Source organism: Malus sylvestris, chromosome 1 (genome assembly GCF_916048215.2).
Source record: "Malus sylvestris chromosome 1, drMalSylv7.2, whole genome shotgun sequence".
NCBI lineage: Eukaryota > Viridiplantae > Streptophyta > Magnoliopsida > Rosales > Rosaceae > Malus > Malus sylvestris.
In genome coordinates this window covers 29,784,365-29,803,847 of record NC_062260.1, presented here as the reverse complement: position 1 = coordinate 29,803,847, position 19,483 = coordinate 29,784,365, and the positions used below count along the sequence as shown (strand labels likewise).

Genomic DNA, 19,483 nt, shown 5'->3' with positions numbered 1-19,483 from the left:
CATATTATTGTATAAGTTAACTCTCTCCATCTTTTTGGAAAAGAAATTTATCATTTTGTACTTATAACATTTGCCAATAACCGATCGCGAATGGTAGAATTGTGTAGAACTTGTAATGCTGTCGCTATGTACCCTATTGGCTTCTTCTCTATTAATTCAAACCCCATGGAAAGGAGTGATATTGAGAGATTTTTCAGTGTGATCGGTACACAGGATGGTACATCACGTGTCATTATACAAATGATGATATATGTGTGTTAAAAAGTTAATAACTTAAAAAATTAAATTTTTTCATCACTTATATAAGAATACGTGGTGTATCACTCATATTCCTACCATAATAAAAAATTTCTTATGGAACGCTTCCAAGAAAAACAACCTTCTATCCGGCTAGGAGACCCTTTCTTCTTCATTTTTGTTAAAAGCGGGATGTCGCTTGTGTTTTTTTTTTTTTTGCAAAAAAAATATATTGAAAATTAAAATCGTAAAATAATAATATGCTCCTATTTAACGCCCTCTAGATCTTTATAATTTAAATGGGGCACTTAAAGTGATAGTTCACGAATCAATGCCGAAGGAAATATACGTGCGGAAGGAGTTTTTAGAGATAACACCGATAATGGGCTTGACATGTACTTTTGTCAACTTGGGCAAGGGACATGTGGTTGATGCTCAAATTTGGGGTTCATAGTTTTGTCCCATAAATTTACCATTTTACCTTCAAATACAAAATTTACATACTTGAAAAAAATTATACAAACACATAAACCCATCCAACCACTTACCATGGCAAAAACCAGACTTGATTCTGGTCATCATTCCAGAAACTATCACTACCGATCTGCTCAGAAATTGTCACCACCGATCAGCTCTTTATCTCGTCATTTTTCAATTCTTCGTGCCCAATTCCATGAACATCCCCATCTTCCTCCTAGGACCGCCTCCACCATTCTTGTTTTCTAGCCATGGCTGCTCGTTGGCCCTGTGATTTCCTCCCTTGTCCACAAGAAAGACGATGATGTTGAATTAGTGGCTAAAAGGCCAAAGCTACTTTCGGCCAAATAGAAAAAGAGCAAATAATAGGGGACAACATCATTATGTCTTTTCTTGTTTTGGGGAGAAAAGCAAAAAGCTTTTGTTTTGTTTTGTTTTGTGGAAAATTCAAAGGCAGAGAGTGTGTTCTTCAGTGAGAGCATCATTTTGTTTTGAGAAGACAATTTTGCTCAGAGAGTAGAAAGAGCTAATTGTGGCTCTCAGGGCCATTTCAACCCACCCATTCTCTACAACTTATCATGCACAGGATTTCTATTTTGGATGCAAGTCTAGAATAAAAAAGATTCATAACCCATCAGTTGCCATGGTATAGAAATTATAGTTTTAATTTGTGATATATTTTTCATAGGTTCAATGTACAATGGTTCGGGTATATATGAGGAAGGAGGTAGAAAGAAAGAGAAAAGAAAGAAAGCTGAAAAACAGCTGATAGAAAAGAGAAGAAAGAAAGTAGTCGACAAAGACTAAGAAAAGCAAAAGCAAACTAGCCTTATACTCATTACTAATTATACTACCTAGCCTAGTCTAAGCCTTAAATCATTTCCCTTAAATCAAGGAAAACATACTCATCTCCCCTAAATCAAGGAAAACATACTCATTACTTTCAACACTCCCCCTCAAGCTGGATCGAGGAGGTTCACTGAGCCAAGCTTGCCCAATAACCGATGAAACTGAGCTGATGCCAGTGCCTTTGTAAAGAGATCTGCCAGTTGATCATGGCTTCGTGTGAACGTGGTTCGAATGATTTGAATTTGAACTTGAGCTTTGATGAAATGACAATCCACTTCAATATGTTTGTTCTTTCATGGAACACAGGATTGGCAACAATGTGCATGGCTGCCTGATTATCACACATAAACGACATAGGAGTAGAACTAGGAAACCCTAAGTTTGAAAGAAGCCCTTTAAGCCAAATGAGTTCACAAGCAGTGGCTCGATACTCAGCCTCTGCGTTGGAACGAGCAATTACCTGTTGCTTCTTACTCTTCCATGTGACAAGGTTTCCACCAACAAATGTACAATAGCCTGTGATTGATTTCCTATCAATTGCATTACCTACCCAGTTTGCATCTGTGTAGCCACTAATGACAGTGGACTAATTGTTATGCATTGTAATTCCTTGCCCTATTGAACCCTTAAGATAATGAAGGATTCTCTTAACAATGTTAAGGTGATCAACAGTGGGAGAGTGCATGAACTGACTAGCCAAGCTCACTGCATATTTGATATCTGGACGAGTGATAGTGAGGTATATGAGCTTGCCTACTAATCGTTGATAGTAGCTTACATCATGCATGGCTTCTCCATCTATGCTGAGCTTCAGTTTATAATCAACGGGAGTGATAGCAGGCTTTCATTCAAGCATTTTTGCTTCTTGAAGGAGGTCAAATACATATTTTCGTTGATGTAGAAACAGTCATTTTGAAGATGTTACCATTTCAATCCCTAAAAAATACTTTAACCTCCCCAAATCTTTGATAGAGAAAACTTGATGTAGTGAGAGTTTTAGTGCTTCAATCTCCACGGTACTATCTCTAGTGATGATAAGATCATCAACGTAGATGAGGACCACCAACTTCCCCCTGGTGCCAGTTCTTACAAATAACGAAGAATCAGCATTACTTCGCACGAATCCAACCTTTTCCAAAACAGAACTGAGCTTGGCATACCAAGCTTTTGGTGATTGGTTCAATCCGTATATTGCCTTGTGCAATTTGCAAACCATGTTGCCTTTGATAGCATCATAGCCTGGAGGAGGTTGCATATACACTTCTTCCTGCAACTCGCCGTGAAGGAAAGCATTTTTCACGTCCATTTGGGAGAGTGACCACCCACAATTGATTGCAACTAAAAGTAAAACCCTGACTGGGTTCATCTTGGCCACCGGTGCAAATGTTTCCTTATAATCTACTCCAAAGGTTTGGGTGAAACCTCGAGCAACAAGTCTAGCCTTATGTCTCTCGATAGATCCATCAGCTTTGAATTTAGTCTTGTAAATCCAACGACTTCCAACAGCCTTTTTTCCTGGTGATAGTTGAACTAGGCTTCAGGTGCAATTTTCTTCCAGTGCACGAATCTCTTCTGTCATGGCTTGGTTCCATTGTGGGAGAAGATAAGCTTCTTGAAAGCTTCTTGGTTCATAGTGCTTATCAATTTCACTAAGAAATGTAGCATGAGATGTTGAGAACTTACTAAAGCTGATACATTCATTGATTGGATGTCGTGAGGCATATGTAACATAGTCTTGCAACCTAACTGGAGGTTTTCTGATTCGAGAAGGATTTCTTTTAATCACCTGAGACTCTGTAGAGGGCGGAGAATGATCAGAGTAGGGCTCATCTTCACTCTCACTGGCAGTAATTTAGTCAGTTTGAACTTCTTCACAATCTGGACTCACAATGACTGATCTCTTTTCCAACATCAGATGATTAAAGTTTTGAGGGAGTGGGAACATGTCAACTAAATCCTCCCCCTGACTTGTAAAATAGGGACAGTCTTCTTCGAACTTCACATCTCTTGAAACTGTGCATTTCTTAGTGACTGGATTGAAGCACTTGTATCCCTTTTGGGTGATCGAGTATCCCATAAACACACACTTGGTTGCCCTGGCATCTAGTTTGTCACGGTTCAAGGTTTGGATGTGAACAAAACAAACACAACCAAACACCTTGAGATGTGTCAAATCTATTTTCCTCCCCTTGAGAACTTCATAGGGAGATTTAAACCCTAGCACACGACTTGGAAGTCGATTGATGAGATAAGTGGCAGTAAGGATGGCAAACGACCAAAATTTATTTGGAACGTGCATGTGAATCATGAGAGCACGGGTCTTCTCCAAGAGAGCTCTATTTTTCCTCTCGGCTACTCCATTTTGTTGGGGAGTCCCCACACAGCTGGTTTGATGTATGATACCCTGAGAACTTATGTATTGAAGCATATTGTTAGATAGAAATTCAGTGCCATTATCTGACCTTAAAACCTTAATGTTTGATTGAAATTGCGTTTTAACTTGCATGTGAAAGTCTTTGAAAATGGTAGGGACTTCACTCTTTGATTTCATAAGATATAGAAAACTTGTTCGAGAGAAATCATCAACAAATAGAACAAAGTATTTAAACCCTTCCATTGATTCAGTTGCAGGTCCTCATACATCGGTGTGTACCATTTCAAAAGGTTTACTTGTCCTAGACATTGAATTACCAAAAGGTAGCCTACCAAACTTAGAAAATTGACAAGTACCACAAGTAGGATAGGGGTTACAAAAATTTGGAAACAGTTTAGACAAGACAACTTCAGAGGGGTGAGCTAATCTCCTATGCCAAAGTTGGTTTTCATCTATGGACTTCGATTGAGCTTGAAGAGCCTGAGTGAAACATGCATTCTTGCACAGGTAGTAAAGTCCATTTATGAAGACCCCTTCACCAATCATCTTCATGGTGAGAACATCCTGAAACATCACATTATTTGGTGAGAAAATAGCACTGCAGTTTAGGGTGTTGGTGATTCTTCCAATTGACAAAAGTTGGAAAGGAAAGGTTGGTACATAGAGGGCAGTGGAAGATGTTTTTTGAGAGAGTAAGTTTATTTCTCCTTTTCCCAAAACTAAGACATTTTTTCCATTTGCAACAAACACATGTGAGGGGCTTGAAATTTTTTTAAAATGATGTAAATTTGTAACTTTGTTTGTCATATGATCTGTGGCGCCTAAATCAATTATCCAACAATTAGTTTCAGTACTAGTTAATAGGGCAGTAGTAAAGGCTTTGAGTATACCTGATGCTTCTCCCTTTGGAACTTTCTCATTTCCAGCAAGAAAGCCGGCAAATTGTCCCAACATAGCTATGTGACTACCCTCTTCATTGCCTTGACCATGTGAGCCTCCTCCGTGCCCCTTACTTTGTAGGTAAGCTGCAAATTCATTGATCAATGACAATGGATTGGCAGTGAACTCCATGGATCCTTGTGAAATAGTAGGAGCGTGAGCATTAGCAAGTTGTGCCTTGAAATGAGGTTGAAATTGTTGTGATGACCTTGGTATCATCTTTCCATCTTTGCTGAACTTAGGCTTGAGTTCAGGATGAAGTTCCCAACACTTGTCTTCCACATGACCAACACCATTGCAATATTTGCATTTTAGATATGTGTTTCTTCCCTTGTATACCTTGGCTTCTGAGTTCTTGTAATTTGATGCATATGCCCGAGTCTCCGTTAATCTAGGGTTGTGATCAACATTCATAACCTTCTTCCTTGCTTCTTCTCGTTGGATAGTTGCACAAACATTGTTGAAGGTAGGCAGGTCTTGACTTATCAATATGTGACTCCTTAGGTCCTCGTACTCAGAGCTCAAACTCCCTAACAGTTGATAAATTTTGTCTTCCTCAGCTCGTTTTAGGAGAATGGTAGGATCTGTGGTATAAGGGAGATATGCATCCAACTCATTCCACATGGCTTTGAGGCCCCCAAGGTGTTGAACAAATGCTTTCCCTTCTTGTTGAGCACTGGCAATGTCCTTCTTTAATTGGAAGACCTGTGCATAGTTGTTTTGATTTCCATACATATCCTGTAAAGCTTTCCAAAGATCATGTGCGGAATTGGAGTAGCTAAAAATTTCAGCAACATGTTTCTCCATGGTGTTGAGTAGCAAAGACATGGCAAGTTGATCTTTGCAGAGCCATGCATCGTATGTAGAGGAAGAACGGTCTGGAGCTTCCACGCTTCCATTTACAAACCCTAACTTCCCTTTGCCTCCGAGAGCTAGTGAAACAGCTCGGGACCAAGGAAGATAATTGAACTCGTTCAAGAGAACTGAACATAAATGTTGATTGGTGTTAACCTCAACGTTTGAGAAGTTTGGAGAGAGATTGTGCCGGGTTTCCTCATCATGGTTCACATAGCTTTCTTCAGCCATGACTTAGACTTTGAAAGAAAGAAAAAATCGCAGCAGCAAGAATGGCAGAGACAGGTTACAAAAGAACCTGCTCTGATACCATATAGAAATTATAGCTTTAATTTGTGATATATTTTTCATAGGTTCAATGTACAATGGTTCAGGTATATATGAGGAAGGAGGTAGAAAGAAAGAGAGAAGAAAGAAAGCTGAAAAACAGCTGACAGAAAAGAGAAGAAAGAAAGTAGTTGACAAAGACTAAGAAAAGCAAAAGCAAACTAGCCTTATACTCATTACTAATTATACTACCTAGCCTAGTCTAAGCCTTAAATCATTTCCCTTAAATCAAGGAAAACATACTTATCTCCCTTAAATCAAGGAAAACATACTCATTACTTTCAACACATGGTTACTAGTACCTCTCTCGTCGGATATTGGGAGCAAGGTAGTTGAATCGTCACCAGCGACGTAGTGGGGGTGGGGATGGGTCATCATGAGCACCGTGGTCAAGTCGCCAGACCTTCAAGAGCGGCTGCGTCGTCGGGTTGTTGCAATCTGCGTCGTGGATTAGTCATGCCTTCCCTTTAGTTTCACCTTTTCAGTTCTCCACCCTCCGGCAATCCCTTTTCTAAATTCCGGCAACCCACCCAGCCGCCAATTGTGGCTCTCAAGGCCATTTCGACCCACCCATTCCCCAGTTGATACTATCTTTCTACACCCATCTTTTCTTTAAGGCATAATTGGAATATAAAATTTATGTGGATAACAAGGGATGAGGAAATTAGTTCAGGGATGGATGAATAACTTGAGTTTGAGTTTTGAGCATATTATTGTATAAGCTAACTCTCTGCATCTTTATGGAAAAGAAATTTATCATTTTGTACTTATAACACTTGCCAATAAACGATCGTGAATGGTAGAATTGTGTAGAACTTGTAATGTTGCAGCTATGTACCCTATCGGCTTCTTCTGTATTAATTCAAACCCCATGGAAAGGAGCGATCTTGAGAGATTTTCAGTGTGACCGGTGTACAGGATGGTACACCACGTGTCACTATACAAATGATGAGATATGTGTGTTAAAAAGTTAATAACTTAAAAAATTAATTTTTTTCACTACTTATATAAGAATACGTGGTGTATCACTCATGTTCCCGCCATAATAAAAAAATTCTCAACGATTTGTAACGCTTCCAAGAAAAACAACCGTCTATCCGGCTAGGAGACCCTTCCTTCTTCATTTTTGTTAAAAGCGGGATATGGCTTGTTTTTTTTTTTCAAGAAAAAATGTATTGAAAATTAAAAATCGAAAAATAATAATATGCTCCTATTTAACGCCCTCTAGATCTTTATAATTTAAATAGGGTCAAAAAAAATATATTGAAAATTAAAAATCGTAAAATAATAATATGCTCCTATTTAACGCCCTCTAGATCTTTATAATTTAAATGGGACACTTAAAGTGATAGTTCACGAATCAATGCCGAAGGACATATACGTACGGAATGAGATAAAACCGATAATGGGCTTGACAGGTTCTTTTGTCAACTTGGGCAAGGGACATGTGGTTGATGCTCAAATTTGGGGTCCATATTTTGGACGGGAACTAGCAGTTACTAGCAGTAACAAGAGCATTTCAAAAACATGAGTGAAGATGGATTCGGCTCAAGTGTTAATTTAATTAAGGTTAAATAGTTAAAATAGTTTCTGAGATTTGCATAACTTATCACTTTTGTCCTTAACATTTCAAATCGATAAAAGTGGTCACTGAGATTGTCCACCATCCATCATTTTGGTCATTCCGTTAAAAACTCCGTTAAGTGTCCTAGAGCTCTTGGCCGGAAGTTTGGGCAATTTTCAAAATTTCGTAACTCAATCGTTTCTTAACCAAATTCGACTCATAATATATCAAAATGAAGATAGAAAAGTGTAGAATAATATTATACCTATTTGGAAGCCCAATGATTGTCATAAATAACTGCAAAAATAGCCTCAAATTTGACTGATCCGAGGAAAAACTTGAAAACTCACTGGAAATTGGGTAAACTTTAAACGTTCATAACTTCTTCAATACTTAACGAAATCAAGTGATTCAAAAACAAAAATCATACTTCTCGACGAGAGGAAGAGAATGGTATCTTTTTTACGGCTAAATCGGCATTGTTTTGCAGGAAAACGGCTCGAAAGTGGCTGTCTTAGTCTCAAGTTAGCCACTTTTGAGCCATTTTCTGGCCAAACCAAGGCAATTTAACCGTCCAAAAAGATACCATTCTCTTCATCTTGTTGAGAAGTATGATTTTTGTTTTTGAATCACTTGATTTCGTTGAGTATTGAAGAAGTTATGAATGTTTAAAATTTACCCAGTTTCCGGTGAGTTTTCCAGTTTTCCCTCAGACCAGTCAACTTTGAGGTTATTTTCAGGCCATATCCGGCAGCCATTAGCTTCCAAATAGGTATAATCTTATTCTACACTTTCCTATCTTCATTTTGATATATTATGGGTCGAATTTGGTTAAGAAACGATTGAGTTACGAAGCTTTAAAAATTGCCCAAACTTCAGGCCAAGAGCTCCAGGACACTTAACGGAATGACCAAAATGATGGATGATGGACAATCTCAAGGACCACTTTTATCGATTTGAAATGTTAAGGACCAAAGTGATGAGTTATGCAAATCTCAGGGACTATTTTGGCTATTTAGCCTTTAATTAATGATATGATTGATACCAGCTTTCATTTCTCGCCAACATCATTGATCATTGCAAACAACTTATGACACGTATAGTCAAATGCAAATTAGTGCATGTCTACCAGGAGAAGAACATGGTGGTAGATGGTAATGTCACTTGAAGCTATAATCTAAATCTTGGGTACCTTTTTTTGAGAATCCTCCTGATTGTATTGAAACTCGATAATTTAATGATATGAGGGGAGTCCCTAGAACTCAAACTATATGTAATAACTCTTCGAGCTAGTTTTTTAGGTGATCCACCCCCTTATGTTACAAAAAAAGAAAGTGATAAAATCCCTTAATATGCAAGATCCGACTATTGTTCTCTCTTTTAACCATTATATGATGTGAGAAGTTTTTATTGGATCTATGGTTCACCTTTTAAACACGTGGAATCTATTTATTAATTGGGTGATGTTATTAGAACTATGAAATGGTTGCAAGAGAGAATATTTTCTTTACGGAAAAATGTCGGATGTCCTTCGACCTTATTGATCTTTGATCTCTCATAAGTTCATAACCATTGGAGTAGAAGCCTTGAAGTGGGTATTGTGTTTGTTTGGTTCATTACCTAACTCCATACGCACAACAATTGACCTTCCCTTGTTACAATTTTTGTTTTGGGTTGATCCCAAAGCTTACATCGCAATTAACTGAACAGATGAAAGGCAGAATCCTATCTGCATGTTGTGTTAATTCCTCAAATTTCGTTATCAGGTTTAATTTGGACGTATAAGATCTTCATTGAGTGTTAATTATGCAAGTTAATTTCCTGAAGCTCTAAGCACCAGAAATATAAAAGTAGAAGCAAAGTAAATTGTCTGTGACAGGCATGAAACGAAAAGATCTGTGACGGCACCAAAAAATCTTTGACGGCATGAAACGAAAAATTATTGGGGGTGGGGGGTGGGGAATAAAGGAAACACCTTTTGGGTTTTGCGAGGTGGCATGGAAGCTGACTAGCAACCGACAGCCAACAAAACGTTCATTTTTTCTTTTGTTTTAGTTGAGTTCAATTACTTTAGATTGGAAATGAAGGAATTCCGATTAGACTGTATCAATTAGGTGAAAGCTGACCTTTCTCACTAATAAAAAAATAGAAAGGTTGAAAAAAGCTACAAAAATAATTATAATATTAATTTATTTAGTAATCGCGATTCACGCATGACGGCGTGAGGAGGAGGATTGAGGGAGGTGGAAGGAGGAGTGCTAGCTACTTTCTTAGTTTTAGATCCTTTCACCCTCCCTCTGAATATTTGGATACCAAAATAGTGGCAATATTAAGGACAATGTTTTATGAACACTTCTTACTTAGCATTAAAGTTTTAAAAGATGTTAGACGCTAGTTGAGTGGTGGGTTGGGACCTAGACAGACTAAGCAGATTTAATTGAATTTATTATATCTCGTATTAATAAGTGTTTATTTACTTAAAAACATGCATAATTGTATTGTAATACATAAATTGCATAATAAAATGATATATAGATTATACAATTTTATAACATATTAAAAACATGAGGAACAAATGTATAATGATTGCTCATCGTATTCAACAAGTCTCTTACATTTATGAAACAAAATAAAATGCAAATTGTAAGTTATCAATTTTCAGTCTAAGTAAGAGTTGCAACATATGCTGATGCCTAGATAGGTATAGGCGGTCTAGGCTCCTGTCTAGGTGGACTAAACGGATGCCTAAGTAGGTAGCGTCATTTCTTAATTTTCAAACGTCAAGGAATTAATCGGGATGGTGACCAGTCGCCTAGCGCCTAGGTGGAGATTTTTAGAACGTGCTTACCATAGCATCCACTGTTAACCTTAAACTTCACCAGTAAATTACTTAATTTTCGATTACGTACAATAGGCTCCTGTGCTTTTATCTCTTATATATAATGTGTGTGTGTGTGTGTGTGTCCATCCTCAACTTATCATGCGAACTACATCTGTTAAAGACATAGGAAAGGAATAATCAATATCGTCGTCGATCAGCATGAAGATTTTAATTAGCTTGAAACTTGTAGTCGGCTTGTTATTAGCTACTGTTGGCATCTTCCATTGCCAAGCTTCGCCTCCTCGCTACACTTTTGTGGTAATTAACTCCAGTTCAGTTCTGAATTCTGATGCAGATGTATGAATTGCATGAGTGACAATTTATTTATTTTGTAGACCATATGATGTAACTGATAATTGAATTGATTTTTTTAATAATCCCTTTCCATTTTCCGACTATAGTATGTTAACTTAAAATGCATATATATACACACATATACGCATACACACATATCTGTGATTTCAAGGATATTAATGAATAGCTTCTGTTGTTTGTAAAAATCAATTTTAGGTGGAAGAAACTCCATACAAACGACTGTGTAGCACAAAGAACATCTTGACTGTAAACGGCCAGTTTCCCGGACCAACGTTGTATGTTCATGCTGGAGATACTATCGTAGTGGATATCTATAACAAGGGCAATCGTAACATTACCATCCACTGGTAATTAATCAACTTTATACAGTGGATGTAGTCTCATCCGGCTTTTACATAAATTCATGATATGATTCTACAACTCTGAACCATCTATTTCAGGCATGGAGTTAAGCAACTGAGGAATCCATGGTCAGACGGTCCTGATTACATCACGCAATGTCCTATTCAACCAGGAGCCAGGTTTACCCAAACCATTATATTTTCCTCAGAGGAAGGGACTCTATGGTGGCATGCTCACAGCCAGTGGGATCGAGCCACCGTCCACGGTGCTATAGTCATATACCCCAAGAAGGGAGCCACTTACCCTTTTCCCAAACCTCACGCTGAATTTCCAATCATCTTGGGTATGCAAATCAATTCAAACGTCAGTTCCACAAAGCACTTATAGAATAGCTTAAAGCGCTTTCAAATAAATAAAAACGCTTTCAAATAACTAAAAACGCTTGTGACGGCTAAAGTTAAAAGGTTTTTTCGGGCATTTTCTACTTGCATTTTCATTAAAATTTTCACTATTCAATTGCAGAGATTTCTGACCTTATGAGCATAGTGATTTCTATATAAACATTTCCAAATTACAATCCTAACTTTTCTGCAAATTGTTGATTTGAAAATTCTAGGAGAGTGGTGGAAGGAAGATATCGGACAACTTTACAATGAAACCATTCAAAGCGGAGCGGACGCTAATGCTTCAAATGCTTTCCTCATCAATGGTCAACCCGGCGATCTCTATCCTTGCTCAAAACCAGACACATTTAAGCTCAAAGTTGATTACGGCAAAACCTACCTGCTCAGATTAATCAACTCCGCCGTGCAAGTGATGACGTTTTTCGCCATTGCTAATCACAACGTCACGGTTGTAGGCTCAGATGCTAGCTACACCAAGCCATTTTCAACAGATTATGTGACCATATCTCCCGGCCAAACCATTGACCTCTTGTTAAATGCCGACCAAATCCCCAATAACTACTACATTGCTGCAAAAGCCTACGTTGGCGGGGTTGGGATTCCCACCGACAACACAACCGCCACTGCCATACTCCAATACCACGGAAATTTTAGTTCATCTCCTACTTCTTTGCCTAATATTCCTTCCCATAACAACACCAACGCATCGGTTCACTTTACCAGTAAACTCAAAAGCTTGGCTGATAAAAACCACCCCGTTGACGTGCCACAAATGATTACAACTCCTTTGTTCTTTACAATCTCCGTCAACTTACTACCCTGCCCGAATAATTCATGTGCTGGGCCTAATGGGACTCGTTTTGCCGCCAGTGTCAACAACATTAGCTTTGTCAACCCCACCATTGACGTATTGCAAGCTTACTATTACCATGTGAACGGGGTATTTGGAACTCGCTTTCCAAATTTCCCGCCCTTGCTATTTAATTTTACAGCTCCGAACTTGCCGTTGTACCTACTCCCAACGAAGCGAGCGACAGAGGTGAAGATACTGGAGTACAACTCAACGGTGGAGATAGTGTTTCAGGGGACAAATATAGTGGCAGGTGATGACCATCCGATGCATCTACATGGATTCAGTTTCTACGTTGTGGGATGGGGATTGGGGAATTTTGACAAGGACAAGGACCCTTTGACGTATAATCTTGTTGATCCTCCTCTTCAGAACACCATCGCTGTTCCTGTAAATGGTTGGACTACCATTAGATTCAAAGCAAACAATCCTGGTACGTAACTAATAAAGACGTTAGTCATCTCTAGTAAAGATATTATCTAAGGGGCCGTTTAATAATTACCATATGAGTTTTCAGTTTCCAATTTTAGTTAACCGCCTCGAATTAGTTATATTAATTAATGATTAGATCATATGACAAATTGTTCTTGTTGTTGTCGTTGTGTGTAGGCGTTTGGTTTATGCACTGTCATATCGATCGGCATATGTCATGGGGCATGGACGTGACATTCATAGTGAAAAATGGAAAGGGCCCAGGAGCACAAATTTTACCTCCGCCACAAGGAATGCCTCCGTGCTAACAATTTTTATAAAGCTTTCAAGCTGGGTCAATGTTCATGACAATAAATTGGGACAGCATGTAGTTAGTCCCTTCTATTCCGGATATATATGTCAGTAGAATTTAACAGATTTTGTATTGTCGCCTATGTAGCACGGATATGGATACGAATACGGTGATACTGCTATTTTCTAAATATTAAGATACAATACGGCGTGGATACGTTAATTAAAAATATACATTGATGTATATTAATATATATATATATATATTAATACAACAACAACAACAACAACAACAAAGCCTTTTCCCACTAAGTGGGGTCGGCATATGAATCCTAGAACGCCATTGCGCTCGGTTTTGTGTCATGTCCTCCGTTAGATCCAAGTACTCTAAGTCTTTTCTTAGAGTCTCTTCCAAAGTTTTCCTAGGTCTTCCTCTACCCCTTCGGCCCTGAACCTCTGTCCAGTAGTGACATCTTCGAACCGGAGCGTCAGTGGCCTTCTTTGCACATGTCCAAATCACCAGAACCGATTTTCTCTCATCTTTCCTTCAATTTCGGCTACTCCTACTTTACCTCGGATATCCTCATTCCCAATCTTATCCTTTCTCGTGTGCCCACACATCCCACGAAGCATCCTCATCTCCGCCACACCCATTTTTTGTACGTGTTGATGCTTCACCGCCCAACATTCTGTGTCATACAACATCGCTGGCCTTATTGCCGTCCTATAAAATTTTCCCTTGAGCTTCAGTGACCTATGACGGTCACACAACACGCCGGATGCACTCTTACACTTCATCCATCCAGCTTGTATTCTATGGTTGAGATCTCCATCTAATTCTCCGTTCTCTTGCACGATAGATCTTAGGTAGCGAAAACGGTCGCTTTTTGTGATCTTCGCTAGATTGCTCCGGTCCTTAGTATGGATAAGTATATAAATGGATAGAGATAGGAAAGCGAACACAAGATGTACGTGGTTCACCCAGATTGGCTACGTCCACGGAATAGAGGAGTTCTCATTAATTGTGAAGGGTTTACACAAGTACATAGGTTTAAGCTCTCATTTAGTGAGTACAAGTGAATGATTTAGTACAACAGACATTAGGAAATATTGTGGGAGAATGATCTCGTAATCACGAAACTTCTAAGTATCGGAGTGTGGTATCGTCTTGACGTGCCTTATCTGTCTCATAGGTAGATGGGGCATCTTCTCTGGAAGTACTCTTCCTCCATCCCGGGGTGGTATCTTTAACTGGTGGAGATGCACAAGGTAATGTATCAATTTCACTTGAAGCTTACTTGTAGTTTCAGGCTTGGTCAAGCGCGATACAAACCATGTAGTAGGAGTCCCCCAAGTCGCCGAGCTAGGGGATCTGCTGAAAGAGGTGACAGACAAGGTAAGCAATCATAGCTCCGGCTGATTGTTCACAGTCTCCCTATCTTGCAGGCAACATGAAGGATAAAGAGAAGAAAATGAGAAGAGATGATATGGGATACTTTTGCTTTTGAAGAAGTAACTTTCCACAGGCTTATTCTTGAACTGAGCTGGAGGGTTTTCTGGTTTCCTCCAGAGTATAAGGCCGACTGAAGAATTTGAGGGTCAAAACAAGTCCATCAAATCTAGAGTACGTTCGACCCTGCTGATATGGGATACTTTTGCTTTGACAGAGTAATGGATGTATCGGCACGTGTGCTGTTACGCTTGTCTCCACATGCTTCCTTGTATCCTTCTCCCTTGCCCTATCTGTTCCTCAGGCAGATGCGGTATCTTCCCTGGAAGCATAAGATGTTGAAGATGAGTACTCGAGAGCAATGTCAGGTAAGTAATCAGGTAAGGGGTTCCAGGCAGTCAGTTCCTGGCTGGAAGCTTGATTCCAAGTACTGACTGATTGCTCTCTTTCTCCTTGTCTTGCAGGTAAGAACAAGGTCCAAGGAAAAGACAGGGAAAAAGCATGATATGGGATACTCTTGTTTTTAACCCTGATGATATGAGATATTCTTGCTCTAGTATAGCTTGTTTGCAGAGGGATTATCGGGGGGAAAGAAAGCTGAATATTTCGAAAGGCTTCGTTGGGAGTGCCCTCTCAGATATGAGGAAGGGTTGAGCATTTTTGCAGGTCTGCCTGTCCGTTGGGGATGGAGGTCGACATATATAGGAGTCTCCTTAACAACAAGTAGTAATGCTATTCCTTTACCCTACTTGGTCATAGCACGGTAGTGGGAGCTGTCAGCTTCACATGTTTTAACGCTGTCAGAGCACTTTGAAAAAGTGGTTTGTGGTATCTGGAAAGCTGATGTTGCGTGTGAAGATTACAGACAGCTTTATCCAAGGAGATCCGGCTCTTGAAGTTGGGAAAGTGTTGCCTCTTCGGTTTTCGAACAAGCAATCCTATCGGGGATCTGGCTCTCGAGATTCGGAGAACGATGCCTCTTCGATTTTTGAGAAAGCAATCATGATGGGGGTCTGGCTCTCGAGATTCGGAGAGCGGTGTCTCTTCAATTTTTGAGAAAGTAATCATGTTGGGAGTCTGGCTCTCGAGATTCGGAGGGCGGTGCCTCTTCGGTTTTGGAGCAAGCAATCTTGTTGGGAGTGTTTTCTCGAATGTGAGTAAAGGTTGGGCATGTTTGCTAGTCTACCTTGCCACGAAGCACAGAGGTTGACACACATGGACTTTCCAATTATCCAGCAATGGTACTGTTCCTTTACCCTCTTCGATTTTTGAGAAAGTAGTCATGTTGGGAGTCTGGCTCTCGAGATTCGGAGGACGGTGCCTCTTCGATTTTGGAGCAAGCAATCTTGTTGGGAGTGTTTTCTCGAATGTGATTAAAGGTTGGGCATGTTTGCTAGTCTACCTTGCCATGAAGCACAGAGGTTGACACACAGGGACTTTCCAATTATCCAGCAGTGGTACTGTTCCTTTACCCTTGTGGGTAATAATATGGTAGCTAGACCTTCAAAATTTATGTGTCTAAACTTTGTTAGTGTTGTTTCTTTGCTATTCTTTTACCCTTCTTGGTCAGAGCGATGTAGTGGGAGCTGCAAGCTTCACGTGTTCAACTTTGGCAAAGTTATCTGTGGTACCCATGAGCTACTGTTGCGTGTGGGATGATTGAACAGTAAAACTCATGTGCTTTCTACTTCACCAGAAGTCTTCGACCGAATGCCCATAATTTCCGCAAAGCTGAGTGTGCGTGTGACAGGTGCTGACAAGGCTGGAAAAGTAGGTGCCTCTTCGATTTCTGAGATCGGCCCTCGTGGTCTCTGAGCAGCCCAGCTTTTGAGAAAGCAAGCGCCTCTTCGATTTCTGAGATCGGCCTTCGTGGTCTTTGCGCAGCCCAGCTTTTGAGAAAGCAAACGCCTCTTCGATTTCTGAGATCGACCCTCGTGGTATCTGAGCAGCCTTGCTTTTGAGAAAGCAAACGCCTCTTCGATTTCTGAGTAGGCTCCTCTTCGATTTCTAAAGCTCCGTCGAGTGCAGATTTTTATAGGGGCTGGCATTAAGTTCCAAAGCACACTTGAATCTCCACCAGTAGAAGCTCCATTCTTGCACTTCTAAGATCTTGATTTGTCCGACCTCTTCTCTCTTCAACACCTTTGAAAATGTCTGGCCCCTCCGACCGTCGTTTTGACTTGAACCTTGTTGAAGAGGCAGCCCCGCCTTCTCCTGACAACATATGGCGTCCATCCTTCGTCTTCCCTACTGGTCCTCTTACCGTTGGGGATTCCGTGATGAAGAATGATATGACCGCTGCGGTGGTGGCCAGGAACCTTCTCACTCCCAAAGATAACAGACTACTTTCCAAACGGTCTGATGAGTTAGTTGTTAAGGATTCTCTGGCTCTCAGTGTTCAGTGTGCAGGTTCTGTGTCTAATATGGCCCAACGCCTATTTGCTCGAACCCGCCAAGTTGAATCATTGGCGGCTGAAGTGATGAGTCTTAAACAGGAGATTAGAGGGCTCAAGCATGAGAATAAACAGTTGCACCGGCTCGCACATGACTATGCTACAAACATGAAGAGGAAGCTTGACCAGATGAAGGAATCTGATGGTCAGGTTTTACTTGATCATCAGAGATTTGTGGGTTTATTCCAAATGCATTTATTGCCTTCGTCTTCTGGGGCTGTACCGCGTAATGAAGCTCCAAATGATCAACCTCTGATGCCTCCTCCTTCTAGGGTTCTGTCCAGTACTGAGGCTCCGAATGATCCCCCTCCGGTGCCTTCTCTTTCTGGGGCTCTACCGACTGCTGAGACTTCTCCTAAGCAACCTTTGTGAAGGCTCCCTCTTGTTTGTTTATTTTGACTTATGTATATGTACATATTTATAGCTTATCGGGGATATCAATAAATAAGCTTTCCTTCATTTCAACGTATTGTGTTAAATACACCAAAGCCTTCTTCGCTAAGTTCTTTGAATTTTCTTTTGTTGAAGCTTTGTGAGTGGAGCATGTAGGTTGAGGTAGTGTTCCCTTAATTTCCTGAGTGAGGAAAACTTCTCGGTTGGAGACTTGGAAAATCCAAGTCACTGAGTGGGATCGGCTATATGGATCTTAGAACGCCATTGTGCTCGGTCCTGTGTCATGTCCTTCGTTAGATCCAAGTACTCTAAGTCTTTTCTCAGTAGGCCTTCTTTGCACATGTCCAAACCACCGTAACCGATTTTCTCTCATATTTCCTTCAATTTCGGCTACTCCTACTTTACCCCGGATATCCTCATTCCTAATCTTATCCTTTTTCGTGTGCCCACACATCCAACGAAGCATCCTCATCTCCGTTACACCCATTTTGTGTACGTGTTGATGCTTCACCGCCCAACATTCTGTGCCATACAGCATCGCCGGTCTTATTGCCGTCCTATAAAATTTTCCCTTGAGCTTCAGTGGCATACGGCGGTCACACAACACGCCGGATGCACTCTTCCACTTCATCCATCCAACTTGTATTCTATGGTTGAGATCTCCATCTAATTCTCCGTTCTTTTGCAAGATAGATCCTAGGTAACGAAAACGGTCGCTCTTTGGTATTTCTTGATCTCCGATCCTCACCCCTAACTCGTTTTGACCTCCATTTGCACTGAACTTGCACTCCATATATTCTGTCTTTGATCGGCTTAGGTGAAGACCTTTAGATTCCAACTCTTCTCTCCAAAGGTTAAGCTTTGCATTTACCCCTTCCTGAGTTTCATCTATCAACATTATATCGTCTGCGAAAAGCATACACCAAGGAATATCATCTTGAATATGTCCTGTTAACTCATCCATTACCAAAGCAAAAAGAGAAGGACTTAAGGATGAGCCTTGATGTAATCCTACAGTTATGGGAAAGCTTTCAGTTTGTCCTTCATGAGTTCTTACGGCAGTCTTTGCTCCTTCATACATATCCTTTATAGCTTGGATATATGCTACTCGTACTCCTTTCTTCTCTAGAATCCTCCAAAGAATGTCTCTTGGGACCCTATCATACGCTTTCTCCAAATCTATAAAGATCATGTGTAAATCCTTTTTCCCATCTCTATATCTTTCCATCAATCTTCGTAAGAGATAGATTGCCTCCATGGTTGAGCGCCCTGGCATGAACCCGAATTGGTTGTCCGAAACCCGTGTCTCTTGCCTCAATCTATGCTCAATGACTCTCTCCCAGAGCTTCATTGTATGACTCATTAGCTTAATACCCCTATAGTTCATGCAATTTTGTACGTCGCCCTTATTCTTGTAGATAGGCACCAAAGTGCTCGTTCGCCACTCATTTGGCATCTTCTTCGTTTTCAAAATCCTATTGAAAAGGTCAGTGAGCCATGTTATACCTGTCTCTCCCAAAACTTTCCACACTTCGATTGGTATATCGTCTGGGCCTATTGCTTTTCTATGCTTCATCTTCTTCAAAGCTACAACCACTTCTTCCTTCCGGATTCGACGATAAAAATAGTAGTTTCTACACTCTTCTGAGTTACTCAACTCCCCTAAAGAAGCACTCCTTTCATGTCCTTCATTGAAAAGATTATGAAAATAACCTCTCCATCTGTCTTTAACCGCGTTCTCTGTAGCAAGAACCTTTCCATCCTCATCCTTGATGCACCTCACTTGGTTTAGGTCCCTTGTCTTCTTTTCCCTTGCTCTAGCTAGTTTATAGATATCCAACTCTCCTTCTTTGGTATCTAGTCGTTTATACATATCGTCGTAAGCCGCTAACTTAGCTTCTCTCACAGCTTTCTTCGCCTCTTGCTTCGCTTTTCTATACCTTTCACCATTTTCATCGGTCCTATCCTTGTATAAGGCTTTACAACATTCCTTCTTAGCCTTCACCTTTGTTTGTACCTCCTCATTCCACCACCAAGATTCCTTTTGGTG

The 19,483-nt window shown here is 40.2% G+C and overlaps 1 protein-coding gene and 1 long non-coding RNA gene across 2 annotated transcripts; both read left to right on the top strand.

The window, feature by feature from the left end:
* The first annotated feature begins 10,601 nt into the window (after positions 1-10,601).
* LOC126625809 (laccase-15-like) lies at positions 10,602-13,369 on the top strand. Its single transcript, XM_050294899.1, has 5 exons — positions 10,602-10,761; positions 11,014-11,165; positions 11,259-11,503; positions 11,777-12,847; positions 13,024-13,369. The coding sequence occupies exons 1-5, from the start codon at positions 10,663-10,665 to the stop codon at positions 13,152-13,154; spliced, it is 1,698 nt and encodes a 565-aa protein (XP_050150856.1). The 5' UTR covers positions 10,602-10,662; the 3' UTR covers positions 13,155-13,369.
* A 2,286-nt stretch (positions 13,370-15,655) lies between these two features.
* On the top strand, positions 15,656-16,118 carry LOC126625861 (uncharacterized). The gene is made up of 2 exons (XR_007624489.1): positions 15,656-15,792; positions 16,009-16,118. It is a non-coding gene; the product is annotated as an uncharacterized LOC126625861 (long non-coding RNA).
* Positions 16,119-19,483: the final 3,365 nt, after the last annotated feature.